General features: G+C 35.8%; 1 protein-coding gene across 1 annotated transcript; it reads right to left on the reverse strand.

The window, feature by feature from the left end:
- Positions 1-4,841: 4,841 nt before the first annotated feature.
- Positions 4,842-10,567, reverse strand: LOC140014800 (gibberellin 2-beta-dioxygenase 2-like). The gene is made up of 3 exons (XM_072066256.1): positions 9,804-10,567; positions 5,633-6,062; positions 4,842-5,511 (listed from the first exon to the last, which is right to left on the reverse strand). The coding sequence occupies exons 1-3, from the start codon at positions 10,199-10,201 to the stop codon at positions 5,269-5,271; spliced, it is 1,071 nt and encodes a 356-aa protein (XP_071922357.1). The 5' UTR covers positions 10,202-10,567; the 3' UTR covers positions 4,842-5,268.
- Between the last annotated feature and the right edge of the window lie 11,595 nt (positions 10,568-22,162).

The raw sequence follows: 22,162 nt of genomic DNA on the forward strand, positions 1-22,162 counted from the left end.
TTGGTTATGGATGAATGCATGCTTCTAAGTTCTAAATCAGCCCACCCATTAGGATTCGAAATTTCCTCCTCTAACCCTGAACCCAATCCCTCCCTCAATCATATCCAACAGCTTCTTCAACCTTATTAACAGGTTTTCATTCTTTCATGGAACCCATTCATCCTTAGGCCCTAGCAAGCACAAATTCTCTTGCAACTACAAAGAATAACTATCCTAAGGGCTCTGTTTGGATCCCCTGTTTTTTGGGTGTTTTTGAAAAACTAATTTTTTAAATATAATAAAAATTTTTAAAAAGTACTCTAAAAGATAATCTAAAAATTAGTTTAAATTTTTTTAAAATTATCTCAAAATATATTCTAGAAACTATTCTACTCTTAAATATTCCAAAATATTTTCTAAAAATATTCCAAAATATATTCTAAAAACTCTGCTACAGTAAAGTTTTTAAAAAATACCCCAAAAAACAGTTAATCCACAACAATTTTTCCGAATTTCCTAACCAATTTTTGTTAGCTAATTGTCGGTTTTTCAAGTATTAGAATACTCAAAAATTTTGGCAGGCAACAAGTATAAATCAAATAATTCAAAATTTAATTGGGAATATATATGGTTGTTAGAAGAGAGAGATTATTAGTACTAGAAATTGTGATTTGATCGTAAGAAGGAATGCAGTTCTAGCATATGAATGTTCAGTGTAAATATACAAAATGGTAAAACTTGCGCATCTTATTGATTCATCAACTTTTCTTTATGTCACCTGATAGATACAAGATGATTGATTGTAGCAAGGATTTTCGATTGAAAAATATTTGCCTGTACATCAAAAAGTTGGTAACATGCAACAAGAATATCTAAACGCAGATTTTTCTGTGATTTCAATACCCTACGAGGCCAAAATGCAAACCTTCTACAATGTTCCCACGACTCTTAAAAATGCTTGGATTTGTTACTTACCCTCAACAATGACTCTCAAATGTGCTTATCCTCTAATGTCCTAATGACTTACCCTCAACAATGATTTTGCTTGCTGCAATATTCTAATGTTCCAATGACTCTCAAAAGTGCTTATCTTCCTACCTAGCTCGTCTCGCAAATCAATCATGAAATCCTGCTAATTGCAGTGGCATATCTAGGGCCACGTAATTAACTGAGGCTTTGTTATTGTTTGCCATAGAGTTTCCAAAATCTAATTATACAAGTTGACTGTAAAAAATAATCACAATCAATAAAAATTATTCTTTAATAAATTATGAATTTGATTTGTTTAGCTATTAAAAAAACAAGGGTTAGAACTCAGGACCTTAAAAATAACAAAGCATTGTAGTTATCACCAAGCCACAAGCCTAATCCGTTGGTGAAATTAAGGGTGCGTTTGATAAAATTGAAGTTTGAAATCTGCATTCATTAAATTATTGAATTCTTAAGTATTAAATCTAATATGTTTAGGTGTATATCACATTTAGTGATAAGTGAATGGTTTATCACTTATTTTTTGAAGCAAGTTTTGCCTAGAAAATTCAATGCCACTTAATTATTTCAGATATTTAAATTTTGGTTATCAAACGTGTCTGACAACGTTAAAATCTAGATTCATTAAATTTAAATGCTGAATTGGATTATCAAACATGATCTAAATCTCAAACTCCTAATGGATACACATAGCCAAGGCCTTCACATTTATTCTCCATCTTTTTTAAACATTAATTTCAGATACTCTTTTGGAGACTTTTATTAAAACTTATTACTCTTCAAATGACATTTAAAAAATTAAGAGTTCAATTGAAAAAAATAATATATTGCTACAATTCATTTTAAAGACACATATTACTCCAAATAACGTTTTACACTAAAAATTTGTAAATAAGATATATAATTCCACTAAGTGTAATCAAAAGTCTAAACTTGGAGATTAGATATATCACTAAAATAAATTTATTTCGTGATAACTCTCACAATAAATAAATATTTTAAAAATTCAATAAAAAATTTTATAATATATTTATTAATTATTATACCATATATGTTGTATTAAAAATTGTAATATATCTTATTCATATACTCCTTTCGTCCCAAAATGTTTATCGCATTTTAAAATTTCAGCTTTTTAAGAATAGTAGATTGATAGTAATGTTAACATATATTTTTTTCAAAATTACCTTCAAAAATTCAAAATTCAAATTTGGATTTAGTATGGAATATAGATAAAGATGAGGATAACATTAAAAAAATATATCAAAATAGCCTTTACTTTAGCAAGATTGATAAACGTTTTGGGACATCTCAAAATAGAAAATATGACACTTTTATTGAGACAGAGGGATTATATTTTTATTACCAACTGGTTGAAGTGTGTACCACCCACCTACATAGGAAGAACCGCTAACTCATTGACCTATCCCTTTCACCGAGTTCATCTTAGGCCAGGTTTAATGACTATAATTACAATTTAGTGTTTTCGTTTACATTTGTTGTGCTATTTTTAAATATATACATATTTTTGTAATAGAGAAGATGTGAGATTTAAAAAATGGAGAGGAAGAAGGAGGAATTTGAATATAGAATCTACAGTTGTAAGATCTCAACCATAATCAATACTATATTTTTCCTTTTAATTACAGTTATTACTTTATAAGGTAGAATAACATAAATGGTAAGACAGAATGGCAAACACTTGACGAATCATAGATGGCTTTGGCACTTTACACAGAATGGCAAGTTCTCGGTGCGAAGTGCTTATCATGCAATAATGGATTCTGACATCCTTGATGTTGGTCAGACAGCGCAAGCGTCCTCTAGTTCTGGTACTGATGCAGTTTGGAAGAAGCTCTGGTCGCTTGATGTCCCGAACAAGAAGAAGCACTTCCTCTGGCGTATTTGTCACAACTCTCTACCTACACCGGACAATCTCCAAAAGCGAAGGATTCCTGTAGAGAACATATGTTCGGTGTGTAATGAACCGCCTGGTGGCTTAACCCATCTTCTCTTCGAATGTCCTGTCTCGGTTCAAATTTGGGCGCTTAGCTTTCTGACGAGGAAAATTCGAGCATGTCGTCAACCCTTTGCAGCTGCTTGGGTCAGGGAGATTCTTGGGACCTTTCCACCTAAGGATTGCGAGGATTTTGCTGTTCTCAGTTATGAAATCTGGAGCAACAGGAATGACGCTCTCTTCAATGGTAGGATTCGGGACCCCTTAACTTTAGTTAGCTATGCTCTTAATAGTCAGATTGCCTTCCGGGTGGCTAACCTCCAGGCTGCACCCGTCCTGTCACCAAGGCCATCTTCCTTTTGGTCTCCACCGCTCGTTCCCCACTTCAAAGTCAACTTTGATGCCTCAGTATCCACAATTCACCGTGTTGTAGGGATTGGTGTGGTTATTCGTGATTGTGAGGGCCACTTCATTGCTGGCTTATCCAGGAAAATCTCAATCCAAACTAATGCAGACCTGGCAGAGGCTCTTGCTGCAAGAGAGGCGGTTTCACTGGCTAGAACTTTGATGATCCCAAGCTTCATACTTGAGGGGGATGCGTCCTCAGTGGTTAAGCAGATTAATAGCTCGGATGAGGTCCTCTCTGACCTTGGCACGGTTATAGAGGACATCCGTCTTTCCTTGCTTGACCTACCCATTTTGGATGTGGTCTGGACTCCTAGAGAAGCAAATAGGGTTGCGCATAGTTTAACACAGTTTGCTAGATCTTCCAATCTTCCTGAATCTCTCTGGAACTCCCCCCGGCTTTTGCCAAACAGTTGGTGCTGGACGATATCCAGCAATCTAATTAATACAACCTCTTTCACTTTTCAAAAAAAAAAAAAGGTAGAATAACATAACAGATGCTCAATTAGTAAAGTGGGAAGGCACTAATAGTAGGCCGGGAATCGGGTGATAAAGAGACTGTAATTTAAAAAAAAATCGAATTTGAACAGTTGAAAGTTTAACGGATTTGATGGGTTTTGACTAGTTTTTAATTACGTTTTACTTTTTCATAGAGATTGACTGCCTCTAGGCTAGACCCGGTTCGATTAGTTGAAACAATCAGTCCAGTCCAAATTTAAGAACACCGGTGCTAGTAGCAGAGCTAATGAAGCCACAACTCTCTCCTTAGCATGCGATGTTTTGGATCAAACTGTTATACCAACCGGCCAGAAGTCAGTGATAGATCCTATGTCATTATCTGTCGGTCTTCAGTCACCACCCAGTCATTATCTGCTCCACGAAAATCTGAGCACCACCAACCACCAAATGCGCAGTTCTCGAATACCGCCAAATCAAGTGAGGCCTTTGACAAAAAAAAAAAAAAATGAAGAAGAAGTAAAGCCTCTGACAACGGCTAAACTCCTCTTGAAATCAAGCCCATCTCAAAAGGGCAAGGAAATCACACCTAACATATAACCATAGAAGTTGAGACGAAAAGCTGTACAACAAAGCCACCCTAAGTTATTGGATGACAGATGCATGATATTATAATCCGATGTTACCCCTCGCTGGTGTTGGTCGGAACAATTAGACCATTAAAATCTTATCCCACACGAACTGATCATGATGCTCTACTCTACTATTGAATCAAAACGGATTTACCCTGAGTCTTCTTATCACAACCTGAGCCGACTATAGCTGCATGACTCTTTAACATCTGATTATGGTTGTGGCTGTTGCGGTGTGACACAGAGACAATGACGTTTAAGGTATGCAATCCCATTACCTATTCCCTTCTTCCAAAAAGAAGGGATTAAAACGGTAAAAGATAATGGATAAGACGTCGGTTCATCTTATCTATGTTGAAATTGTTTGAATTTCCGTAGCGTAAATAGTACTTGGCTGGTTAGCGTGGAACTTTGAATTGAAATTGTAAACTTGAAAAGTTGGACGTTATATAAAACTTCTATTCATGACTTGTAGACATGGCAGCATGCATTGATATTCAACCCTGCTCCATCAGTACAAAAGAGACCAGCTAGCATGATTTCGAGATTATGGATCAGTGATGCTCTCAGCAGCTAACTGCTGCATAATGCTATGGATCGGAAAAGATTTAGATGAAGCACCAACTATTTTGAGGGTGGAACTGGGAACGTTGCGAAAAAGTCAGAAGGGAAAGCCCAGAAAGCAAAATTTCCCCATGCAATTTACAGACTGGGTGAGTTGGTTGGATATGTCAGGAGGGGCAGATCAATTGGATAAACTTAAACAGCGGGAAGAAAGAATTTAATCGCAGTAAAAAACCTCCCTAGGAAGAAAAGAAAAAAAATTGGGGTGGAAAACTGAGTAGTGTATTAAGGGCACTTGAATAGATCAAGCCGGTGATCCGCCAAACGGGTGGAATACACAGCTTTCTTGAATTCTCCCCACGTGAAAGGCCTATACAGGTTGGGGCTATGGTGGGAAACGAGGTGGGGAAGAGGAGAAATGCAGGCATTCAGGGGCGGGGCACCGAAAAAGATGGTGGACATTCTGGGTTTAGCCGAGTTTGCCAGAACCCGATGCCTGACGCTCCTAAACCTTCCATTGGTCAGGGCCTGCGAAGTCATGATAAGTAGCACAGGTGAAGGATATTTAGTAGATAGTTTAATTAATGTAGTAGTAATAGAGTAGCAGTAGCTAAGATAGTGACGGAGAGGAAGCAGAGCAGTACTGAACCTGGAAAGCATCGCCTACGAAAACGCAGAACTGGGAGGGGTCAGGGGGAACCGAAATCCAGAGGCCTTCATCCTCATCATCATCGTCATCATCGTCATCATTAGCAGGGGTGCAGCAAATCTGGAGGCCTGGAACGTCGTTAGATCTCAAGATGGTCAAAATCTGGGGGTCAGAGTGCTCTCCGAATCCAACGCGAGGAGGAGGAGAATTGGGAGACTTTGGGTTTGAGAAGGGACTAGTACTGGTGGTGGTGGTGGTGGTGGTTGTACTTGGAGGATAGTGATTGATCCGGAAGCAGGAGTCGCTGTTGACATCTTGGATGAGTTTACTGAATACGGACTTGTCGGGGACCCACAGGCCTTCCGCCGCTAATTCCAGGATCTCACATGCCAGCTTCCTCACTGCTCCTATGTATTCATTCACTGAACAGCTGCACAGGAAACACCACCACCATTAATTTTACTGAGAAACCAAACACCTCCACAACTCAGAAACTAGAGAACGCGCAATTAATTTACCACTACTAGTGGCATTTCTTTCATCATTAATGCTTGCTTCCATTCCTTTTTCCCTTAGCCCTGCCTCCTTTTTTTTCCCCCCTGATTCATTTCTGTACCCGTTGCTGCATGCATATCACTCCATCGTACCCGCACAAGTATTTCTTGTACCCAGGCACAAAAGTTGTTGAATTGAGGACACTAGGTTGAATAGTAACAGAGGGTAGATGACAAGATACATGACCATTTAGGCGTACTATGTCTAACATATGGGTTAGTAGTAGTATGTCTTTTGACCCACCATGGATGCTACTAATGATATATAGGTTGGAAGATTGGAAACCAGAAACTGAGAGCAGACTTCTACAATGTCGTCCAGTACATCCGACTCTATATATTTACTTACATAAACTTGCGGCGACTATTTGCAATATTGGAATCAGGGAGGCCGTTATGACTTATTCTGGTATTAACTAAGGGGGCGTTTGGTAAAAGGGTATCGGATTCGGGGAATGGAATGAACCCCATAAATGGTGTTTGGTTCACTGGAATGGGAATTGAAATCTTGGAATGATTTCTAAAAATTTGGTGTTTCTCCATTCCCAAGTATTTTGGTGGGTTTTGTCCGATTCCCAAGTTTGATTCCAAGAAACAAATCCAATTACATATTATAATTATACAATGATATAATTAATATTTATATATATTATATATATTATATATTATACTATATACATATATATAATATATTATAATTATAATATTAGTACATTATATAAATATATATTATAATTATTTAGTTAAATATAATTATATTTATATAATATATATTATAAATTTATTAATATTATATAATAATATATTTATAATATATATGTATATCTATAAATGTATATTATATGTGCGTATAATTAAAATAAATACATGTATATAATATTAATAAATTATATAATTATAATTATATTTATTATTTTAAATATAATAATATATAATAACTATATCTAATTAATATGCATTATATTTATATAAAATATTAGTACAATTAATATTTATATATTATATAATTATAATTATATATTTATATTATAACTTTCATATAATTATAATTAATTATATATAATATTTAATTTAATTAGTTACAAACTTATAATAATGATATTATTATATTATATAATTATATATTATAATTATTTAGTTAAATATAATTATACTTATATAATATATATTATAAATTTATTAATATTATATAATAATATATTTATAATATATATGTATATTTATAAATGTATATTATATGTGCGTATAATTATAATATATACATGTATGTAATATTAATAAATTATATAATTATAATAATTATTATTATTTTAAATATAATAATATATAATAACAACTATATTTAATATGTAATATATATTACATTTATATAAAATATTTGTATAATTAATATTTGTATATATTATATAATTATAATTGTATATTTATATTATAACATTTGTATATTTATATTTAATTATATATATATAATATTTAATTTAATTAGTTACAAACTTATAATAATAATAATATTAGTTATATATATTATATAATGTATATTAATTTGTGTAATATAATTAATATTATCAATTATACTAATAATTATACATGTTTACTAATAGAAATTATTAATCAGTTAGACTAAATTTACTAATACATTTATACTAATATATTTAATTGGTAAAAATTTCTTTTATCTCATTTACAAAGAGCCAATAACTATCATTTACAATGTGATTTATAATATATTTATTATATTCCATTCCGAAAGAGTCGACGAACCAAACATCAACTATAGTAATGATACACATTCCAGGTACTTGAACCAAACAAATGTATTGGAATGAATGACCTCATTCCAAACCCAAGATATCCGATTCCGAATCCGAATCTAATTCCGATGTGCGAACCAAACGCCACCTAAGTATTGATTAGTACTCCTACAGCTATTTCGCTGCAAATACACATGTTTGTTCATATAGTACGCACTATATACGTACCAAAAAATACCAGCGACTTGGAGATTGCACGTGCGACTATTTGACCGGAATAACTTTATCCCTTATCTTCAACCCTTAACTTTGTAGTTCTTTATATATATATATATATATATATATATATATATATATATATATATAAATTACTTATTATTGTCAACCCCATTTTGTGATTGGACCATTGGCAAACATTTAGACATTTAGGTAAGGGGTGATTTTATGTATCCACCAATCTTTGAATGATAAAGAATTCTCAACTCAATTCAACTCAAACTCAACTCTCAAGGGAATGAGCTAGGAAAGCAACACGCGCAGATATATAGGAGCAGCAGATGACTCATTTCTTATAATCTTATAATCATATATTCGTAGCTACTATTACTACCACTTACCAACTGATGATAAAATTAAAATCCGAAATCTAAAATTTGAATCCGTAAGTTATTAAATTGTTCAGTATTAAAACTAATATATTTGAGTGCATACAAAATTCAGTGTCAATTAATTTAGATGTTTAATTTTTAGTTATCAAACGATTTGAATATATTAAGAACTAAATTCATTAAATTTAAGTGCTGAATTGTGTTATCAAACAGGACCTTAGTCTACTGGTCCGTGTACGCTCCCTAAATTAGCATCATAATTGCTGTGCTTTGTGCTTAGCATATGGTGGAAATCCGCGACTTAATAAACCACTAAATGGTTAGGTACCCAAGTGCTTGTTCATATTTGCGTTGCTTTTCTAATTTCTAGTGAATTTACAAGTCTGAAAACTCAAAATTTGACCGTTACTGCTTCTTAATGGTAATCATCCGGAACACGTTAGTTTCGTCCTCAGGCAATATTCCACAATTTGATGAAGTAATATCTGCAACTCCCACACCCCCCTCCCCCACCCCAAAAACCAAAAAACAAAAAACCGATATGGGATCTTATACTGACTAGCTAGCGAACCTCCCTATTTCCCCCAATTCCCTGTCTTCCGCAGAAACAAATAAAATAGAGGGGGAAAAAAGGAATATTAAGAATCTCTTTTTCACAACGTACATGCTATGTTAGCAATTGAGTGAAAGCTTTCCCGAACTTTGGCATGCAAATTAAATCGGGAAACCCCCGTTAGGAGCACTGGCCCAAGCAAGAAAGATAAAATGAAGAATATGGTAGTAGTTGTATACTAGTAGTAATATTTGGCAAGGAAAAAAAAAAAGTTGAGGGAAGGGGGGGGGGGGCTCGGAATTCCTCAACCCCTTGCGGGCCTGCAACGTACGGTCTGCATATTCATCTTAAAATGCGGTCACTTCCTCAGCTTTATTGGCTTTATTCATTTATAATATCCATAGCGCCGAATCACATAACAGGATGAACTTATCTTGTTGGGTTAAAATCAATCATGATGTAATTGAAAGATATATATATATAGAAGAACGCAAAAAAAAAAAAAAACAAAAGGGTGAAATTTCTTTTTATTAGTACTCCTGCTAATTAATTAACTAACACGCTCGAAAATAGAAATGCCGAGTAAGTATGACGATGTTATAGTACTACTTTGTAAAACCAGTCGAAGCGAGTAATAAATATGTTATTGCGGATATGCATATAAATAATACTCCAGCATATATATAGTGAGTAGTAAAATGGAACCTGAAGTGTTTAGGGTGATCGGCAATGGTGTTGGATCTTTGGCGGACGGAAGCAGGATTGGCCTCCATGAGAATATACTCGAGTTCACCCTTGTCCCCGTTGAATCCAATATTCTTGCAACCGTAACCGAACGGGGTAGGAGGTCCGGCTCTCTGCTTCTCCGACGCGGGCTTAGCAAAAAACTCGACGCCTTCCCTTTCCATCCTTGCGATTATATGATTGGGAATCCCGTGGTTGGCGACGGTGAAGAAGCCAAACTCTTCACAAGCCTCGACTATTAATTTGGACAGCTTAGACCTGTCCAGAGGAAGCAGCGACAGATCAATCCTGGGAATTCCGAGTGCTCGAGTCTTTTTCCTCCTCATCACCCTGCAAGAATATTGAGAAGCAACAGTCATGGTGCCAGCTAGTTAGCCACGCTGCAGCCACCGTATGTTTGTTTCTTCCTACAGAATTTATGTATGCTGTGCGTTTGCTCTAGGAGCTCATAAGGGCAGACGAAGAAGAAGAAGAAGAAGAAGAATGTGAATTTGTTGTAGTCCGAACGGTCCAGCAGGTGTATATATATATGTGTAGAGAGAATGAGAGTAGTGGCAGTTATTGTTGGAGGTCAGTACATCCTCTATTGCCTACACGGGGAGGAAAGACCGAAAAACTACAAAGAAGGAGACGCGGAGCTGGCTTTTCCCTTTCTTTCAGTAGCAGTAGAGCTGTGCTACTAGTCGATTTCTTTTTCTTTTTCCATTTTTGGTTTTTTCTAGTATTTTTGTTGAGGGTGTTTTTTCTAGTATCTCAGAGGGAGAGAGTCGGGGAAGTCGGGAGAGAAATTCGTAGGTTGTTCGGATATAGCAAGTTAGGTATTGTTTGATAATTTAATTTAACAGTTAAAATTAATGAATTCAGATCTTAATATGTTTAACTGTTTCATAACTAAAAATTGAACATGTGAAGTGTCATTGAATTTTTTAAGTAAAATTTATTCTTAAAATTAAGTGATAAACTATTTACTTGTTACTTAGTGTGATATAGACGGGAATATAATGATATTTAGTACTTAACAATTCAATAATTTAATAGATTCAAATTTTAAATTTTAGATTTCAGTTTTCGGTTCTTAAACTTCAATTTTATCAAACGCACTCTTAATTATACCCATCTGTGTTAAAAACAATTTCAAATTACTACTAGACACCATTAAATATTAGCAATATTATTAAGAGCGAAACAAATCTTTTCATTTAGAATTAATTTCAAGCACTGAACGATGTGCTCATGAGTCGCTTATGCCACTATTAGGGGTGTGCAAAATCGAAAAATTTCGATTTACCGACCGAATTCAATTCGAATTCGAATTGAATTCGAAAATTCGAATTCGGTAATTCAGAATGAAAATCGGAATTTCGATTTCGAATTGGTTGAATTCGAGTAGAATTCGGTAACGAGATTTTTCAAATCGAAAATTCCAATTTCGAATTCACAATTCGAAATCGAAATCGGAATTCGGAATTCCTATTTCGATTTCAAATATGTTTTTCATATATATATATAAAATATAATATAACATTTATATTATAATAATAATTTTTATATTCATGAAATCGGTGAAATCGGAATTTCTATTTCGATTTCAATTTCGTTTTCACACATATATATAATATTATATATATATATATGTAATATAATATTTATATAATAATAATAATAATTTTTATATTCATGAATTCGGTGAAATCAAAATTTACTGAATTCCGAATTGGTGAATTCGAAATCGAAATCGGTCGAAAATTCTGATACCAAAATTCCGATTTCAAAGTTTCGAATTACCGATTTCGATTTCGATTCACACCCCTAGCCACTATCACTTCCAACTTTTCCTAATTATTACTAGTACCATTTTTATAGACATATATGTGACCGTCGTAGTCTTTGATTGGGATTTTCACATTTTCTAATTCAATTGGTTGAGTATTTTATTTTGTTTAGATGGATTCTTTCCTCTTCTTTCCTTGTAAAGAGTATCGTATCATCATGTTGGTTCCCAATTCACGACAGCAATACGCGAGAAGTCATGAGCAATGGACCAAATCAATTCCCCAATTTTTAATAGTGCTACACTATGTTAATAGCAATGCATACCGTTTAATCCTAACTCCAATCACCGCCACAGTCTTCACTCTTTTAAACTTTTTCATTTGTGTGATTTCGAACCCCGATGACCCAACCTTTTTTTAGTTCTACGGAAAACAACTTTACTCAATGTATATCACGTTTCTTTTCAAATAAAAATAAATGAATAAAACCTTGACGTTCCAAATTCCAATCGACTCACAAATTTAACCGCTGACAACGTCATTGATATTCATGGAAAAGGGCAAGCCAAAGCAATTCAGCACATCATAAGAGGAAAATATCCGTCTTAAAATAGAAAGGTGTAATTTAGTTATTGAGTTACCATGTAGATTTTTCTTAATTTTAGTACGGGAAAAAAACCTCGGCGATATTAAATTATTTCTTATGTCTATTTTTGACTATCAAACTATTTTTCATTTCAATTCAACCACTCAACTAACTAATCAATAGACTCATGATCATTTCGTTGAATTTTGCTCTTAATTTACAAAAAATATCAAACACGTGCAAATCATGTGTCAAAATTTAAAGGTAAATATGTCCATTGATCTTCTCAATCTAAACCTAAAAACCCCTACGGTCGCTAAACTATTTTGCTCGTTCACATTTGGCTACTCAAATATTTTTTGTTTCAATATAGTCATTGAACTCTTAAATCAGTACTCTAGTAGTCATTCCTTTAAACGTTTCTACTAATGCTATTGGAATCTGCTCCATGTGCATTTCATGTACCAAAAACAAAGACAATGTCGTAAAGTTAATTTTTTTTACATTGTTGTCACCAAGAGTTTTAGATTTTTTAATTAACAAAAAAATAAAATTTAGAAACTTTAATAGTTGTTTTAATATATTCTAATTTATAAGTTTTAAAAAAATCTAAATTATAAGCTCAAGTTCTTATAAATTATTTCCAAGAACTCTGAAATTAAATGGAAATAGTAGATCCAATGAAAAATGAAAGCTTGCTAGTATGCTATTTTGGTGAGTTGGGTGGTCAATTTGAACGAAAAATCACTAAGAATATATTATTTATATAGTTCAATGGCTATTTGAGATTTTTTTTTCTCATATATTTGGCCAAATTTACCTATGGTTTTTGGCGTGTGCAGTGTACACTAATATACACATTGAATTTGGATGAAATGTCCACTAATACACACATTTATGAGTTTAGTAGCCATTCTGAATCAAAAAATAATTGAGTGATTCAAAATATACGATTAGAATGCTGTAGTGGCCACAAAAATTTTTTGTCATCTATTTGAAAAGTTCAGTGAACATATTTACCCTTAGATTTTGACACGTGATTTGCATGTGTTAGCTTTTATTTTTTTTAGATTACGAGTACAATTTGACAAATTTGTCATATGTGTACTAATTAGTTAGTTGAGTAGTTGAATTGGGACGAAAAATGATTTAATCCTCAAGAGTAGATGCAGGGAAGGCCGCAGAGGTTTTTAACCCTTTTAGTGCATAAGACTTCATCTTATATCACAGAGCTAAATTGACAGTTATATACATTATCTTGTAGATTTTCTTTTAGTGCAAAATACTCTCAGATTTGGATTAGAATTAGAGAGGTGCATTGATGCGTTATTCACACACTCTCTTTGATATTCTTTCAATGCAGAATATTGGAATCAAACCTGTGATCTACATCCAAAATTCCTCTTCTTTGGATAACTTGTCAAAAGTAAATTCGCTAATGCTGGATTGTGTTTAATTAATGCTAATAATAAAAAGACTAATGTCAGTGACAATTGCAATTTGTTCAAAACATAAAAGATTTTTCATCTTACTGAAACAAACTAAAATTTATCTAACAGGAGAAACTTCTTGTATCATGCACGTGGCTAGGCGATGAGTGCATCCTTCTGAGAGGTTATCTCCTGTTGGTTTTCATTTAAGTTGGATGGTCAGAGTGTTCCTGTTGGAAGCCCCGGAAAATTCCGTAACGTTGGAGATCAAAGTTGAAGCCCAACAGGCAGCCGCAGGGCAGGAGGGAGGCCTGTAAATTCTAAAATATTTCCTTCAGCCCCTACGAACTTTGAGAATTTTGGAATGCCATCCCCCGTCCCCCAAAGCTCTTGCCTTTCACTCCTCCGCAAATGTAACTACATTTCAACTTAGCATTTAGTTACTTGATATAACACTTTAACTTTCACACTTGAAAGACTTGCTACTTTGCATCTTTTTAACATGGACTTTTGTACTCTATTATGGTTCGTTATTTAGTTAAAAATCTCTAGATTATTCAAAAGGCCAACCTTTAATATTATCTATTTCACTTTCTTTTTTAATCATTGAAACATATATATCAACTATTCAATTCCTTTTATTAATTTGGATTAATCGATGAGTGCTTGGATTAGAATAAATAGTAGATTATTTGAAAAAAAAGATAAAATAACTTTGTAACACTTTTTTATGATATGATATATATAAAAAAAAGAATAATTAAAAAAAAGAGAAAGATGATTAAAAATCATATTCAGTAAAGATTTATGATACGTGTATAGGACATGCCTTACTCAATGTTTCAATAGAATCCAGAGTGCCACCTGAAAAGAAAACCTAAAAGAAAAAAAAACCAAAAAATTTAAAACATAAAAAACCAATATTCTACACCATTGACACCACCTCCCAATGCCGGCCAACAATGTTGCACCTTGCCTCATTCTTCCACCCCTCCCCTCAACTCACCCTGCCATTCCTCATCCCCGCCTCTCGTTTTCCAAGGGTGACGGAGAGTGACGCCAGAAGAAGTGTACTTATCTTTTCCTTGTAACATGTGCATTTCACATGAAGATATCGCATTCAAATTTTGGTCGTTGACAAGTAAAAAAAAAAAAAAATGCTGACGGACTGATTGATCCCATTTAACAATGAGTGGCTAAGAGAGAAACGTGTATTTGTCATATGTTTCCTTTTTTTTTATTGTCATTTGACACTTAACTACAACCATTATTAATTTACTGGAGAGGAGGCACTCCCAATTAAATCAATGAAAATTTTGGAGGAGCTAAATTACCTTGGAACCAAACGAATTCCTGTCCCTGACCTCCTACTCACAAGGCACTCAAGTGCCAAACACTATTTGTCAAACATCTACTGTACTCCTACTCTACCTTATATTAGGGGAAGGGGAGGCTCAACAGGACCAATTGAGGAATTGACGGGGACTGAATCACTATTAAATTAAACGGATGTACTACGCAATTATATAAATTTAGAAGAAGTGACATATAGTGGCACGGTGATGAAAATCAAGATTTGAACAGCAGACAATTCAAAGGGCCACATTGATTGTACAAGGAGAAACCCTTGATAGTTTGTGAGAAATCACATATAATGATACAGTGATTGTGGTTAACAGTTCAAAGTGTCGTTGGTTGTCAAACATGCATTTGTTGAGAAGGTGTTTTGTAATTAACCCCAAAATAAAAAAAAAAGGCGCCGTCAAAGAGCATTGCTACTTCCGGAAAGATTGCATGTAGACGAGGAAAAAATGCGAGAGACGATAGACACGGGGAAGTAGCAGACGAGGAGAAGGAGGAGGGGGGGTTAATAAAGCTATGAACCCCGAGGCACCTGGTGCCGGTGGCGTGTGTTTGTCCCCTCTGATTGGAGTCATTGGACTCTTGTTTACGCATGTTACTACAAGCGCGTGAGGGCCTTCGAGCCCCCACCAATCCGCTCAAAGAATTGTCACCTAAAGGCGGACCTTTGACTTCCAAATTCTTAATAAATTGGTAATTTTGTTCTAAATTCACGTCATAATATCAGAATTGTAAATCACCAGCAATTCTTCACAATAACCGATCCTATCATCTTTCCACATCATTGGACATTGGTTTTGGTGCACGGTGGACTGGACCAATGATATGATGACTCGAGAACAGTAGTATTGCACATCATCCATTTCCCTGTTCGATGGATGGGTAATGACTTAAGCAAAAACCCTTAATTCATCCGGGCAGCGACATGAACTCTTTATTATTTTTTTTTTCATAGCGGCATATCGAGTCTAACTTACTCCTACTCCTACTCTAACCTCTAATTTTTTTGTTTGTCATATTTCTATATTTAGTTTTACATTAGACTCTAATCATGGAATCAAAGAAGGATAATGTATGACACAAATATGGTAAGATGCGCCTAAACATTCTTGATTTGACGGGCTAACTTGTACCCTTAATTGTCGAAGGAATAATAATAGGTTATGATACTTGAATATCAACCTTGTATTCCTTAAAAAAAAAAAAAAATCAACCTTGTGCTAGGAGAAGCCCAAGTTTTTATTTTAAAATTTTGTAAGGTTTGTCTTTGGGCAAATTGCAGTCTGCGGACAAAGTGGGGATCAAGATATGATGTTGTCTTGTTGGAAATGTAAATATATAAACATACACGTACATATAATGGTTCTTGTAGCGAATCTACTCGGAAAAGAAAAACAAACACTCCATAAAGAAAAGTCGTGAATAATGATCCTTTTTCCCCATTCAAGCCACCAGTTGAAACTTGAAAGAAAAGAGTATCAGTGCTTGCTAAATCATACTATAATGTATGGGGAAACAGATGAGAAGATTATCAAAGATGCCTCTTTTGCACTTTTTCGCACGAGACAAAGGAGTCGGGAGGATGAGATCCGATTCATAGTTTAATAATGTAGCAAATGAAAAAGGATCAAAGTGACCTGCCGCTAGAGTCACTCAAACTCAAACTCAATGGGGAATATACATAGCATGATATGATAGCAGCATTTAAGAGAGTCATGCACGACTAGTTGACCATGCACCTACTGGTACTAATTTTTTAATTATTACTCCCTCCCTTTTTTTATAACTGACGTTTAAGGTTTTGCACATCAATTAAGAAAAGTTTTTCATTGTTTAAATCTATACACTACTTTCCTTTTGTACCCTCATTAATTGTCCAATTCACCCATGTTTTCTCTCACTAGAGTATTAAATGGTGCTGTTTTACTAGGCCAAAAGCAATGCAAACTAACTCCCACCAATTATGAAAAGAGAGATAAAAGGGTAAAATTATGAAAAAATAATTAATGCTGCATGGGGATAATAAAACGACAGATAAAAGTACTTAAGAGCAAATTTCTTAAACGTCAGTTATAAAAAAAGGGAGGGAGTATTATTAAGCGGGATCTCACGAAACCGTTTGTACGTGGAAGAAAATTTCCAAGCATTAGTACTGATTGACTTTTCATTAACTAAACCAACCCAAGATGAAGACAACAGAAAGAGGTTAGTAGCAGTAGATCACATACTGTTTTTGGTTTTTTTTTTTTGGCAATGATGGATGATTAGTCGCTGCAGGTAATTTAATGTGATGCCCACAGGCTCCTGTGTAGAGAATGAATGATCGATTGACATAGCATATGGACAAAAAATGATGCGACACTATAGACAGTATTAATTAACAACAATTACTAAGCGGTAGTTTATTTAGTACTACCTACTTCAATTAAAAGGAGCTTCAACTGCCAACCAACGTAACTAACTACCCGTACCCACCAACCACTCAGGTCAGAAGTCTGGACGCTCATCTCATGTTAATTTGCGGCTTTCATGTTCTGACTCGTTTCTTGCTGGGTCTTTAGTCTTTACCAGTTACCGCCGCCACCCTATTTACCCCTTTCTTTTTGGTGCCCCCCCCCCATTTATCGGCCGCTCCAGCTGGGCGGGCGGCTGAAAATATCGGCGTTCCTCAATTTTCCTTTATTCTTTTTCCTTGTATGGGAATGCTACAGAACACAGGGCATATTATCGAAGCATAATGCTACCACAAAACAAAACAAGCAGAAAATACCCAAAAGTAGGAAGCTAAACAAGTTGGGACGGACGCTAGTGGACAGCTAATTACGAATATACTTCCATCCTCTTTGGACTCAGTAGCGTCTTATTCTATTGCAGTCTTCTTATCTTCATTCCTGCCTTGCCACTGTGTTACATATAAACACGTGTATACGGGAGCATGTCCTTCTCGTCTTGCTTAATTTAGTACTAGTATCATTTTTCGGGTCTCCACGAAGCCACACAAGTGCAGGAACAGCAACAGTTTGACCGCCAGTCATCACCCAAGTTTCTCTCACAAACGCAAGCCCGTCAAAGTCCCCTTTTTTTTTACAGCTTCCACGAACCTACTAGTGCCAATTTATTATCAGTTTCCAACCTCACAACTCAGTTTTGTGACCATTTTTAGAGGCACACAGACTGATCAACCATGCTATGCTCTTCAGGGTCCGAGGTCATGTTTTAAGCGCCTTAAAGTAGATATTTACAATTTCACAGATTGTAGTTCAAAACTAGCACCCAAGACATGCATACTTTTGACCCCTTGTACAGTTTCATGATGCCATCGGCTCTTTTAATCCGACCCAAATATTTTTGTCAATATTAAACTTCGACATTCCAATCATCATAACACTCTTTTAGTATAATTACTTTTGACCCTATATTTTTGTAAAATAAAAATATAACCTCTATATTTTTATATATTAAAAATTTGACCCTACATTTTTACATAATTACTTTTTTACAGGTTAATTTGTAGCCAATTGGTAATTTACTAAAATGTAGGGGTCAAGTCATAAATTTCTAAAATTTGGGGTAATTATTTAATTTAATAAAAATATAGAGGTCAAATTACAATTTCACTAAAATATTAGGGTCAAAATATAATTTTACAAAGACTAAGGGGTGAAAGTATAATTTTCTATAAATTTAGGGTTTAGGGTTTACGGCTTAGAGTGGTTTTAGGGCTTAGGGCTTAGAGTGGTTTTAGGGCTTAGGGCTTTGGGTTTAGGGCTTAGAGTGGTTTTAGGGTTTAGGGTTTAGGGTTTAGGGTTTAGGGTTTAGGGTTTAGGGTTTAGGGTTTAGGGTTTAGGGTTTAGGGTTTAGGGTTTAGGGTTTAGGGTTTAGGGTTTAGGGTTTAGGGTTTAGGGTTTAGGGTTTAGGGTTTAGGGTTTAGGGTTTAGGGTTTAGGGTTTAGGGTTTAGGGTTTAGGGTTTAGGGTTTAGGGTTTAGGGTTTAGGGTTTAGGGTTTAGGGTTTAGGGTTTAGGGTTTAGGGTTTAGGGTTTAGGGTTTAGGGTTTAGGGTTTAGGGTTTAGGGTTTAGGGTTTAGGGTTTAGGGTTTAGGGTTTAGGGTTTAGGGTTTAGGGTTTAGGGTTTAGGGTTTAGGGTTTAGGGTTTAGGGTTTAGGGTTTAGGGTTTAGGGTTTAGGGTTTAGGGTTTAGGGTTTAGGGTTTAGGGTTTAGGGTTTAGGGTTTAGGGTTTAGGGTTTAGGGTTTAGGGTTTAGGGTTTAGGGTTTAGGGTTTAGGGTTTAGGGTTTAGGGTTTAGGGTTTAGGGTTTAGGGTTTAGGGTTTAGGGTTTAGGGTTTAGGGTTTAGGGTTTAGGGTTTAGGGTTTAGGGTTTAGGGTTTAGGGTTTAGGGTTTAGGGTTTAGGGTTTAGGGTTTAGGGTTTAGGGTTTAGGGTTTAGGGTTTAGGGTTTAGGGTTTAGGGTTTAGGGTTTAGGGTTTAGGGTTTAGGGTTTAGGGTTTAGGGTTTAGGGTTTAGGGTTTAGGGTTTAGGGTTTAGGGTTTAGGGTTTAGGGTTTAGGGTTTAGGGTTTAGGGTTTAGGGTTTAGGGTTTAGGGTTTAGGGTTTAGGGTTTAGGGTTTAGGGTTTAGGGTTTAGGGTTTAGGGTTTAGGGTTTAGGGTTTAGGGTTTAGGGTTTAGGGTTTAGGGTTTAGGGTTTAGGGTTTAGGGTTTAGGGTTTAGGGTTTAGGGTTTAGGGTTTAGGGTTTAGGGTTTAGGGTTTAGGGTTTAGGGTTTAGGGTTTAGGGTTTAGGGTTTAGGGTTTAGGGTTTAGGGTTTAGGGTTTAGGGTTTAGGGTTTAGGGTTTAGGGTTTAGGGTTTAGGGTTTAGGGTTTAGGGTTTAGGGTTTAGGGTTTAGGGTTTAGGGTTTAGGGTTTAGGGTTTAGGGTTTAGGGTTTAGGGTTTAGGGTTTAGGGTTTAGGGTTTAGGGTTTAGGGTTTAGGGTTTAGGGTTTAGGGTTTAGGGTTTAGGGTTTAGGGTTTAGGGTTTAGGGTTTAGGGTTTAGGGTTTAGGGTTTAGGGTTTAGGGTTTAGGGTTTAGGGTTTAGGGTTTAGGGTTTAGGGTTTAGGGTTTAGGGTTTAGGGTTTAGGGTTTAGGGTTTAGGGTTTAGGGTTTAGGGTTTAGGGTTTAGGGTTTAGGGTTTAGGGTTTAGGGTTTAGGGTTTAGGGTTTAGGGTTTAGGGTTTAGGGTTTAGGGTTTAGGGTTTAGGGTTTAGGGTTTAGGGTTTAGGGTTTAGGGTTTAGGGTTTAGGGTTTAGGGTTTAGGGTTTAGGGTTTAGGGTTTAGGGTTTAGGGTTTAGGGTTTAGGGTTTAGGGTTTAGGGTTTAGGGTTTAGGGTTTAGGGTTTAGGGTTTAGGGTTTAGGGTTTAGGGTTTAGGGTTTAGGGTTTAGGGTTTAGGGTTTAGGGTTTAGGGTTTAGGGTTTAGGGTTTAGGGTTTAGGGTTTAGGGTTTAGGGTTTAGGGTTTAGGGTTTAGGGTTTAGGGTTTAGGGTTTAGGGTTTAGGGTTTAGGGTTTAGGGTTTAGGGTTTAGGGTTTAGGGTTTAGGGTTTAGGGTTTAGGGTTTAGGGTTTAGGGTTTAGGGTTTAGGGTTTAGGGTTTAGGGTTTAGGGTTTAGGGTTTAGGGTTTAGGGTTTAGGGTTTAGGGTTTAGGGTTTAGGGTTTAGGGTTTAGGGTTTAGGGTTTAGGGTTTAGGGTTTAGGGTTTAGGGTTTAGGGTTTAGGGTTTAGGGTTTAGGGTTTAGGGTTTAGGGTTTAGGGTTTAGGGTTTAGGGTTTAGGGTTTAGGGTTTAGGGTTTAGGGTTTAGGGTTTAGGGTTTAGGGTTTAGGGTTTAGGGTTTAGGGTTTAGGGTTTAGGGTTTAGGGTTTAGGGTTTAGGGTTTAGGGTTTAGGGTTTAGGGTTTAGGGTTTAGGGTTTAGGGTTTAGGGTTTAGGGTTTAGGGTTTAGGGTTTAGGGTTTAGGGTTTAGGGTTTAGGGTTTAGGGTTTAGGGTTTAGGGTTTAGGGTTTAGGGTTTAGGGTTTAGGGTTTAGGGTTTAGGGTTTAGGGTTTAGGGTTTAGGGTTTAGGGTTTAGGGTTTAGGGTTTAGGGTTTAGGGTTTAGGGTTTAGGGTTTAGGGTTTAGGGTTTAGGGTTTAGGGTTTAGGGTTTAGGGTTTAGGGTTTAGGGTTTAGGGTTTAGGGTTTAGGGTTTAGGGTTTAGGGTTTAGGGTTTAGGGTTTAGGGTTTAGGGTTTAGGGTTTAGGGTTTAGGGTTTAGGGTTTAGGGTTTAGGGTTTAGGGTTTAGGGTTTAGGGTTTAGGGTTTAGGGTTTAGGGTTTAGGGTTTAGGGTTTAGGGTTTAGGGTTTAGGGTTTAGGGTTTAGGGTTTAGGGTTTAGGGTTTAGGGTTTAGGGTTTAGGGTTTAGGGTTTAGGGTTTAGGGTTTAGGGTTTAGGGTTTAGGGTTTAGGGTTTAGGGTTTAGGGTTTAGGGTTTAGGGTTTAGGGTTTAGGGTTTAGGGTTTAGGGTTTAGGGTTTAGGGTTTAGGGTTTAGGGTTTAGGGTTTAGGGTTTAGGGTTTAGGGTTTAGGGTTTAGGGTTTAGGGTTTAGGGTTTAGGGTTTAGGGTTTAGGGTTTAGGGTTTAGGGTTTAGGGTTTAGGGTTTAGGGTTTAGGGTTTAGGGTTTAGGGTTTAGGGTTTAGGGTTTAGGGTTTAGGGTTTAGGGTTTAGGGTTTAGGGTTTAGGGTTTAGGGTTTAGGGTTTAGGGTTTAGGGTTTAGGGTTTAGGGTTTAGGGTTTAGGGTTTAGGGTTTAGGGTTTAGGGTTTAGGGTTTAGGGTTTAGGGTTTAGGGTTTAGGGTTTAGGGTTTAGGGTTTAGGGTTTAGGGTTTAGGGTTTAGGGTTTAGGGTTTAGGGTTTAGGGTTTAGGGTTTAGGGTTTAGGGTTTAGGGTTTAGGGTTTAGGGTTTAGGGTTTAGGGTTTAGGGTTTAGGGTTTAGGGTTTAGGGTTTAGGGTTTAGGGTTTAGGGTTTAGGGTTTAGGGTTTAGGGTTTAGGGTTTAGGGTTTAGGGTTTAGGGTTTAGGGTTTAGGGTTTAGGGTTTAGGGTTTAGGGTTTAGGGTTTAGGGTTTAGGGTTTAGGGTTTAGGGTTTAGGGTTTAGGGTTT

The sequence above is a fragment of the Coffea arabica genome, chromosome 1e, assembly GCF_036785885.1.
Source record: "Coffea arabica cultivar ET-39 chromosome 1e, Coffea Arabica ET-39 HiFi, whole genome shotgun sequence".
Lineage (NCBI taxonomy): Eukaryota > Viridiplantae > Streptophyta > Magnoliopsida > Gentianales > Rubiaceae > Coffea > Coffea arabica.